This window comes from Alosa pseudoharengus, unplaced genomic scaffold (genome assembly GCF_046254945.1).
Source record: "Alosa pseudoharengus isolate Yale_2024_CS ecotype anadromous, Long Island Sound unplaced genomic scaffold, YU_APseudo_1.1 YU_APseudo_1.1_scf_19, whole genome shotgun sequence".
Classification (NCBI taxonomy): domain Eukaryota; kingdom Metazoa; phylum Chordata; class Actinopteri; order Clupeiformes; family Clupeidae; genus Alosa; species Alosa pseudoharengus.
Genome location: NW_027468657.1, coordinates 29,681,389 through 29,691,852, shown reverse-complemented (window position 1 = coordinate 29,691,852; position 10,464 = coordinate 29,681,389). Strand labels below are relative to the sequence as shown.

The following is a 10,464-nucleotide window of genomic DNA, read 5'->3' as shown; positions in this document are numbered from 1 at the left end:
CGGGAGTATTGGTTTTAAAACAAGCGCCTTGATTGCATTGAGCTAAAACTTCAACCGATTCACACTTCAACGGCCATTTCTTCCGCAACGTTCCATTGCCTCAGACACACATTTCATTTACATTTATGACTGCGTCACCTTTTCCTCACAAAGACGCGGCGCCATTTTGACTGATGCAGCTGTCTCAGAACATTCCTGGACTACACTTCCTTCACTACAGGCAACATACCCATACCAAATATGGAAATTAGCGTTAATGTTACCTATTAACGTTAAATGTTAGGTGACATTCGACGTAAAGAGTAGTCATACCTAACGTTAGATGTCTCACTAGCTTTTAGTCTTGACATTTGTCAACACATGAATCAGATGAAAACCGACAATGGTCACGTGACGCTATTGCCTTCGGTTAACATAGACTTTATCGCTAACGTTATCTTTATTAAAGTTAATATATATTTTTTAACGGGTAAATCTTCAATATCGGACATATCTGAAGTAAAATTAGAGCAAATAAAGAAACCCTATTAACTGTTAAGACTTGTTTTTGTTAGGCCTTTCTGACGCCCAATACGGCTAACGTTAACGTTCACTGATTAACGTTAACTAGCATAGCTTCTACCGTTAGCAATCTTGGCTTGTAAGTTAACGTTAGATGCTAACGTTAGTTGCTAACGTTAACGTGGCTGACATTAACTCAGTTGCTCAAAAATCTGTTAAAATGTAACATTATTCTTGCATTTAAACAGAACTACGCCCAACCATTGTTATCTAACGTTAGAGGCAAACTATGCCATTAATTTACTTGATGTTAACGTTAGCTATCCTATAATATATTAGCTGATTAGCTAACGTTAACAGTTTAACCTGACAGGACTTGCTTCCAAATCAAACAATCACTTCCTTAAAACAGCTAATATTGCATAAGATAACAACAGTTTAGAAAATAAGTTTCTCTCGTCAATATTAAAGAAAAAGACTACGACAGTGAACAAGAACGATACCGATCGCCGCGACGAGTCAACAAGCTGCACCCAAGTTAAAATACGCAGTGAACGCGAACGGTTTATATAGGAAACGACTCAAGAACCTTACGTCCGCCCTGTATGCCTACGCTTCAAGAAATAGTCCGGTTGTTTTGCAAACGAAATACTGCAGTGCCTTGTTAAAAAAGATCAGCTTGTTCTGGCATGGGTCGATGGAAAACGACATCATGGCTATATTATCGTTTTGTTAATGTTACTATATCTTTGTGGGTGAAGATAGTGACTGAACAACTATACAGAGATAACATGGACTGAGTCAGAGTCGCTCTGGTAGATGTGTGAACCTTACAGTTAATTCTAGAATGTTCTGACGTTATAACCTCAGACCTCTGACTTTTCATCAGTTTTACCGGCTTTAAATACGAGGCCTAGTAATGTTCTCTTCTGTAACTGATCTCACTGCTGAGGCATTGGATAAATCAGTGACTGTGATTTGTAGGGGGTCATAATTTAATCTCTCGCCAACAGTTATTGTACAACTATTCAAATTAGGAAAATATACATTGAAACAATACTATTATCAAAAATTCAACAGCACATATCTTTGTGATGAGTCTGTTTAGTCATTGTCTTAAGACCTTTTGAAAAATAACAGCTGACGTCAGTGGCAGCCCTTTGCTGAGCGCATGTATATGGTAACAGAGGTGAAATATCCTTGCTTAAACCGGTTTGAACCAGATTTCAACGCTGGAACTACTTCCCCCACCCCCACATGGGAGTTGGCTGTGACGGATAGTTTCAGATAAAATAAATTAGAAAATCACTGGGCTTCCCAACGCCGGAAATAGTGAATACAAAGCTTTGTATTGTTGGTAAATTCCCAACGTACTTGATTTTAGTAATCATCGATGATTCCGTAGGGTGTGACTTGGTCGTTTATGCCATTTGGCTACTCTATCTACCATTTTTATTGGAATTGGTAGGGTTATTTAAGTCGTTGATCGACAAGTGTAATCTACAGAGAGAAAGGAACTACTTTAGGCAAGAATGTCTACTTTATTATATGCAGATTTGGGTTAGGTTGGCATTTTGTTACGCAACGTCTGTGTCTGGGCTTTTGGTCTACGTGACTCTTTCTTTTTCTAATTTTCTACTTTTGAACCAGTAGGTGGCGGTAAACCATCGTATTTAGCCCTTTTGCTGTATGTATTTAGCAGTCCCAAAAGAACAACAAAGCAAAAAGGTGCTGGCCCAAGGATAGATCTTGGGGTGGATGCATAATTTGCAGGCCACGTAATCGCGGTTTATGATGGTCTATTATTTCTAAAAGAGCCCAGCATACAGAGTTCATTCATCAAAAGACAAAAAACAAGGTAATCCGTCTAGCCTATGTAGCTGCAAAGAATGAAATCAAAGCCTATCGAGACTCAGACACTCCAGCCCTAGAGTAGCTTACGTGATTAACTGCATGTGTTGGGGTGAGGGTAGAATTACCCTAATAATCAGATGATCAATCAAACAATGCCAAATAAGTTGAGAACTGAGGCTATGGGTATCAGGTTGTACTGAAAAGTGCTGGGGACATGAGCCTTGATGTGCAGATTGGTATGTTCTATGGACATTCTAGGGAGTTTTTATGTAATCCTGTCACTGGACTGTTGAGCGTCTTTCTCTAATATGAGGGCCATTCCTAAAGTGGTCTCTAGATTACATCAGGAGCACAATCCTTGCACCTATGGCACTTCAAATGGGGAGGGTGTTGACAAATGGTATAGTATTTTGTAAAAGCCCCTGTTGGGGGATGGGAGAAGAGACTGTAAGGAGATACAGGCCAAGCCCAGCCAATACTTCTCATGTAACATCTAGGGAGAGTACAAAGGGCATGGGCTATGATAATGAAAATGTGAATGGAGATTAGGATACCTATGTGCTTGCAGAAAATGATGCATTACAAGACTGCCCTCAGAAATGTTGGGTTGCCACAATTACTTTTTTCTGGACAGTGGTTCACATTTCAAACTGAAACTTGACTAGGTTCTTGGAATTGACTTGTATAAGCTTGTAAACTACATTGAAATATAGCTAAATTCTTGACAAAATAAATAGCCTACAGTCAATGATACTGAACTTTGATTATTATTTTTCCACTGGAACATATTCTTAAGCTGCCATATAGACCTATGTGTATTAAGTGCCAGCCATTTATGTTAGTATTTAATGTAGTGCTCTTTTTTTAGAGATGGGAATAATAAAGCCCACTTGGTTGATTGTACTGACAACTTTTACAAATATTAATCCAGTTTCAGGTCACAAATTCAGATTGTATGCAACACCCAAATCAAGACATGGACTGTGGTTGACACCAGCAGAGGGAGAGTTCTGTATTGTAGGCTCCAAAATTGATTGTGTTAGTGTATACTCTGTTTATGCAACAGCGCATTGATCATACAGGAGTGGGACTAGGGGGATGGGAGAAGCCTCAGGGGAGATTGCTGGTGATGGCCCTCACACCGAAAGAGGGTGGCAATGTTGAGAAGCTATGGGTGTGGTAGGCTACAAAACAAATAACAGCTTCTTCTTTAAACTGCCCTGCATACTGGCCTCTTGCAAACGACTGTAGGCCTATGGAGGAAAATGTGAGTGTGTTTAGAATAAGAACATAAAGTGCCCACAGGTTAAAGGTCCACATTGGAAGGAGGTATACCCTTATCAACAGTTCATAATATGATAATGAAATACCTGTAAATAATATAATTCAATATACACAAATTAGATGAAGATAATAAGGAAAGCCTATCATACATTAAAATATAGCCTAATGTAATCTATTCGTTGATTGATGTTAACAACAGGTCTGTATCTTAACCTAAATCACATAATATTCTTCAGCAAAGCTTAAGTGTATACATACACTGTATACACTTAACACACATTAATTACATTACATTAATTTGACATCAATACCACTGCATGGTTTTGTACCCGAGTCGCCTGTGGATTTAAACTAGACTAGTTGTAGACTACAAGCTGCGTGATTAAACATGTTCAGAGTAGCCTACGGAAGGATAACTCACTACAGTTAAAAGCAAGATCAATGAGACATGAAGCATGGCTTGAACCCAAAGGTCCTGTTCTGTTCCGGTGTTAAGTTCGATTTGTTCCAGCATCATCAACCCATGGGCACAGTTGTCCCACACTGTCAGTGGCTTCGATGTGACATCATTACATCACAATTAGATTTGTATTGGATGCTAGGAGAGATGAGGTGAAGGGGAGTACCATAACTCTCACGCACACAGGGCACTCTCACAGTAATAGTTTGGGCACAGAGAAAAAGTTAGTCAGAACTAGACAGTAGTCTAGGTTAAGGCAGAGATAGTTAAGTTAAAAGAGTTGTATACAGATGACCTGGATGCGGATGCGCCAAGCGGTTGGATGATTTGCGCAAAATCCTTTTTGTCTATGAAAACTAAGTGAGATAGTTTAATTATACAAATATGTCAAGGTAACAATTTTTCTTTTCGGTATTAGTTCAGTTCATTTGCGAGATTCAGACACTTGGCATGTGCACGTAAGTGATTAACTTTTCTCTGTTTTCTCTGTTTTGTTTTGGAAACAAAAAACGATCGAATGCATGGCACGTCATTTGGATGAAAAAATTCAGAGCTATAGCCTCAGCAAAAAGTAGCCTAATTTTAACGTTAAGGGATTCGTTTAAGAAGTAGCTGTCCTAGTGCCAAGAAAGGTAGCCTTCTTCATGTTTTGATTGCGCTGGCTGAAAAAGAAGTTGCCTAGTGATGGAGAAGTACTTCACGCCAGTTCACAAACCCTCGCAGGAGGACGTAAAACTCGGAAAACACCATCAACACGGTCCCCATCCTCACCATCACCATCATCACCATGACCGCAGGTCACATGACAAGACACCTCACAGGTAAGCTTTTTAAGAAGTTCACTATAGGCCTATATTATCAGTTAAGCATGAGGTCTTACCACACAGGAAATGTGATTTATAGGCATTGATTTAGGTATTGATTGGTTATTGCTTATTGCTCTACCCTAGGAAATTGCCATATATGAACACATCTGTGTCGCTTCTGAATTTTAAAAATCACTCCCCTATTTTCCCTATTCTTCAATCACCATGTTTATTTTGCGATGTTACTTTGTGCAGTGTTCCAGGATCTCACAGTGACAGCCATGCTCATCACCGAGCACATCACCATGACCACAGTTTCCATGGATACCATCAGATTAACAACCACAAAGCTGAGGATCAACACAGGTCCTCTTCCTCATCCAGTCTATCCACCTCCTCCTCCTCATCATCATCCTGGTCCTCAGAGCCAAGTTTGGACGACGAGACATACTTAATGCACAAGCCCCAGCACTCTCTCTCTTGCTCCAACATAGCTGAGCCTAGACGCAAGTCTCGTGACTGGGACTCGGAGGGCGTGGAGTATGACTTGAGATCCCCAACACCATTCCAGCAGTGTTCGCCACACCACAAGCCGCACTACCAGCACAGCCACCCACATCCCAAGAGCCAGCACTCGCACTACCACCCTCACGGCTCAGAGCACGGCCCCAAGCTGTCTAAGCTCCATCGTGGACAAAGCAAGAGTGAGGAGGGGCTCCTTCAGGGCAACGACAGTGATGACGGGCATGGCGGGTGGGACAGACACCCCCATATGGAGCACGGGAATCTCTACAAGACCGCAAGCCTGGGCCGGAGCCTGGCTTTCAGCGATGATGCTGAGGTGGGTGCTGGGGCCAGAGCCACACCCAAGAAGGCAGTGTCCCACATGCAGCTCCCGAGCAAAGGCATCCTTAAAAACAAGGACGGCGGGTCGGCAGCAAGCCAACGGGCGAACTTTCGCAAGGCCAAATCGATGGAGGTGCTGTCTAACCGGGAGCAAGCAGCAAAACAAAGTGGTGGGGGGCCTTTGGGCACCCCAAAGCAAAACGATGTAGAGGTTATAAGGGAGAATTTTGTCAAAACAAAGCTGCAGTTTTCTGCATTTTTGGATGAGATAACGCGTCAAGTTATAAGTCCGTCCAGGCTCAATACACTGGGGGTCACCCCTGGCTCCAGTCCAACGTCACCGAGATCTCCTCATCAGGAGCGTAAGGAGCCCCCTGGTGGTGGGAAGAAGGAAGAGGAGGGTTCAAGAATGCAGCAATCCAAGCAGCGCATGGCAAAGACTGTAAATCCGAGTCCAGCAAAGTCTGGTGCTCCTGATCCACAGTCGCATGCAAGACGTGACTCCCATTCAGGGAAGCACCAGCCTAATCTTGGGAGCCCCACCAGGTCTGCGGGTCACCAGCAGTATGGTAACAATAAAAAACGCTATTCTGTCGGGGAAGTACAGGGTGTCACAGAGGACAAACAGCACCAGGGGAAGTATAACCAGAGGCTCACTGATGGCACCAGCACAAGCTCTGAGACCATTTCACACGAGTCCAAACACCATCACTTCAAGCAGCACGGCGATGGACACCATGGCAGTCACAACCCATCACTGCGTCACCATGGAGACCACAGGGGTTCCCCACCTCCACCCGGGCACACCGCAGGACCCGACTATGAGTCTCCTTCCAGCAAGTCGTCCAGTGCCAGTCACAGCTCTGGACATGGCGACAGGCAGAAGCATCCAGGCCACAGGAGACACTCCAAATCTCGGGTGAGTGTATCACATGTTTACGTGAATATGCACATAAGAACATAGGTATGTGCCTATAGGCACCCTTACCCAAACACATGTAGATTTACTTATATGTTAACTGGACAATAAAGAAAGCTTGTAATGAAGCATGGAAATAGAAAAAGCTGTCTCTCTGTCTGCCATTCTCACTCTTCTACTCTTTGCCTCCCTCCCTCCTTTGGCATAATCCCTGTAATGATCTCTCTCTCTCCCTTCTCTTTGTCCTTTATCTGTTCTCTCTCGCTGCAGGATTCAGTGAGCTCTGTCGACAGAGTTCAGTGAGTGTTATTTTCTCATCTGTGTTGTGTCATTCTTTATTGATTATGACCTTTTAGCCTAGAGTTTTCCTGTGCTTTAAGCTGGCTGGTGCTCTACAATCTATCAGCCAGCCTGAAGCCAATCAATTCTCTATTTGCCTGCTATCTCATAATAATGGCATGTTTAATATCCATCCGGCCTTTCTGAACTGTAGGCTCTGCTTTGTAATGCATTGCAATTAGTCACATGATTTGTATGGTGCTGTTAGAACAGCAGAATGAATCTAACTTAGCACAGTGGAATGGGGTCTTTGTTTTCCACGCATATAGGGATTAGCATCCGGTTGAAACCACACTGGCGACATATTGTGAGAAATAAATGCAAATTCATCTTCTGCAGGCTGCTTGAGCAATACAACAAGGAGCTACATGAGAACCTGCTGCAGACTGTGGCGTGTATAGAGAACATGGAGACCGAGCTCCAGTGCACCAGGTCGGAGCTCGGAGTCCTCAAGGACAAGTACAAGAGGTTAGACGTGCACATAAAACATGCTTTGAAGGCTATCAATTTACCATATACCAATTCACCATTAACAACTCTTGAACATTTCATCACAGATAACCATGTACATGGTCATAAGCTACAATTATTAATATCATGATGCTTGTCCTAAATAATGTCCTTGTCTGTTATCTATAGACTGCAGGAGAGCTATACCAACTCCCAACACTCTAGCAGCACTCTGGAGCAGAAGTTACAGTCAGCTGTAAGATTCACAGTCATCCACGTCAGAAATTATTAAAAAATGTTATGATGGTAGAATGATGTAGAAATGCACATGTTCAATGGTCAAACCTCTGAAATACTTTTCTACAATGTTGTGTTATTGTGTGGTTTGATAGATGGAGAGTATGAACTCAGAGAGGAAGTACCTCTTACAGAGGATTCTGGAACTGACCAAGCAGCTGGACACAGCCCAAAATACCATCAGCTCACTGGAGAACATCAATGTAAGTGGAGAGTAGTAGCTGCAAGCATTGTTGGTTCAGGACTAATTTATTAGCAAATGATTGCTTGCTTGGCAAATAATTGCTTTAGTGTTCTGTTACCTAGGTTCCCGCTTTGATCAAGGAGCTCTTGCAAAAGCACTTCAAATCTGAGGACAGTGTTAAGAATTTTCTGCGCTCTACCACTATGAAGGACAGCAAAGACAACCAGTCAGCTTTGGCGACAGTGGAGGTGGCATCGACTGATTGGCCTGAGTCCGGGCCAGTTAGGACAACGGCCTTTATCCCATGGAAACAAGACCAGGCAGAGTGGCCTGGGTCAGGAGAGGACAGGGGGTGCGGAACCAGACAGGACATGGAGGCCGCTGGAAGCTCCAGGTCTCCACAGCTCCCTTTCACTGTTGCTGAAATAAGCATGGCACTGTTTAAAAACATGAGTGATGCTCAGGCCAAAAGCCACGAGCACCAGCACCCAGAGGTGCCCCCAAATCCTTACAAGATGGGTGGCACAGGCAGGGGAGCGGGCGGAGGGGAGCCCGGGGATGATTTCACCTCCCTTACAGCACAAAGGATTTTGGACAATTTTATGAGTCAGATGTCTCCTCCCTCCAATGAAGGCCAAGAGGAGAGAGGCGGTGGTGCCCTGGACTGGGTAGGACCACCACCAGGACATTAACCTGACCAGTAGCTCCTCTGATAGAGCTATTATGCTAAGGCTATGGGTCAGTACCCAAAGAGCCCAAATACTTGTGGTAAAAAAAAATACTGTACATGTATGCCTTCTGTGTATAAGTGCTGGTTTAGGATACAGTTGTAAAGACTCAATAATATGCTGATGACATGTAAATGCTCAATGATAGATGTTCAGAACAAGTGATAGCCCTATTTGTAATTAAGTTGAAATTAATTATTATTTAAATCCATTACCAAGTCTGTCTTGTCAGTGTAACTCACTAAGCATACAGAGTAAAAATAAATCTGAAATAAGAGCAGGAAAATGTACTGGTAAATCTGGCAGTACAATTTCCGTACATCTTGTATCTTTTTTTAATTGACAATTCTTTGAAATATTCAAATATTGCCATTCCCTGGCAAGTGAGGGATATCATAAAGATATGAAAAGAAAAATGTACAGTAATTGTGTTGGCAGAAACATACCAGTAAATTTTCCAGTTACATTTTCTTTTACATTGTAGTAGCTTTGTTAAAAAAATCATGATATGTGTGATTAAAATAATAGTCTAGCTCTACCCACCCACTGCTTCTAGCTTAGTCTTTGCTGCTGGGAGTATAGTCGCTAAGTGAATGTGTGTCTGGTTCTACTTGGATACTGAAATTATACAGTGGTTTCACTAAACCGTGATCTACACATTGTTGCAGATTACTGTCCCATAGCATCCAAGGATTAAGTGTGTATCATAAAGGGCTTTATACATGCCAAGATGCCAGCTGCATTATGGATACTGTAGCAGCCTCAAAGACATGCTGACTGCTGTATGTTTGATGCTGCTACAGACACTATCCAAAAATATTGTATTTACATTTTATTGTCTATGATTGTTATAATTATGCCACATTTGTTCCTCATTACTTGTGATTATTTGTGAATCTGTGGTGGTAAAGTGTACTGTGCTTTAGCTATTCTGAGGCTGCCTTTGAAGAGTGCTGAAGCTGTGTATATAATAATTATGCAGTTATAATATAGATTATGTTTCCTAGTTTCTGTATAGACTGTACATATCTCAAGAGAGTCAAACAATACCATGTGTATGTCTGAATTTATCTACCCTTCCAAAGAACCATCTGTAATAAGTCTATTGTCGTATTTCTTTCATGCTTAGTTATGTTTCAAAAATGTCATGGTAGAATATCCTTGCAGGTTATAACATCTGCTTCAACATTCCATCAGACCCAAATCTGGTGAGACTGTACAACTTTTTTATCTTAAGAAAAAAGAAATCAAAGGTGAATTCAAACATAGACTATGTTATGTTTCCCCCATGAAACTTGTTGATTTGTACAACATATGTAAATATCCTGTGCCTTGAGATATATCCCTTACATGTTTAAAACTGCTTTCAAATTGTATGCTCCACCACACCTAACAAAGCCTAATAAATGGATCTACATCCAACAAGTGAACCAGTCTTTTTATTATTATTATAATTATTATTATTATTAGGGAACGAGCTAAGACCTGCACCAACGATGCAAAGTCCTATAATTTCTGTAAGGACTAGGCTAAAATTATTGGTATTATTATTAATTTATTTTTGAGTGGATGCAAGGTCAGTTTTCATTTCCCACTCACAGTCTTCTGGACAAGGTACAGCACCCATTTGACTTTTATGTGACCTTTTGCGGTTTAACCCTAAATTACTTGGTACATATACCATTTTGACAAACAATATTTTTTCATTGCCTGTTTCTCTCTCTCTCTTTCTCTGACCAGCTCCCTCTTCCCCGTCACCTCATCTCAAATCCTCCTTTTGAAGCTGCCGCTAAGGG

General features: G+C 41.8%; 1 protein-coding gene across 2 annotated transcripts; it reads left to right on the top strand.

Moving 5' to 3' along the window:
- Nucleotides 1-1,809: 1,809 nt before the first annotated feature.
- Nucleotides 1,810-10,060, top strand: LOC143132612 (uncharacterized). Of its 2 annotated transcripts, XM_076292257.1 has the most exons (5): nt 6,503-6,670; nt 7,349-7,477; nt 7,649-7,715; nt 7,852-7,959; nt 8,063-10,060. In XM_076292257.1, the coding sequence occupies exons 1-5, from the start codon at nt 6,519-6,521 to the stop codon at nt 8,630-8,632; spliced, it is 1,026 nt and encodes a 341-aa protein (XP_076148372.1). In that variant the 5' UTR covers nt 6,503-6,518; the 3' UTR covers nt 8,633-10,060. The 2 variants fall into 2 exon arrangements, with proteins under 2 accessions (XP_076148371.1, XP_076148372.1); XM_076292256.1 differs by lacking the exons at nt 7,649-7,715; nt 7,852-7,959; nt 8,063-10,060 and adding an exon at nt 1,810-4,920 and having other exon boundaries at nt 5,161-6,670; nt 7,349-7,438.
- Nucleotides 10,061-10,464: the final 404 nt, after the last annotated feature.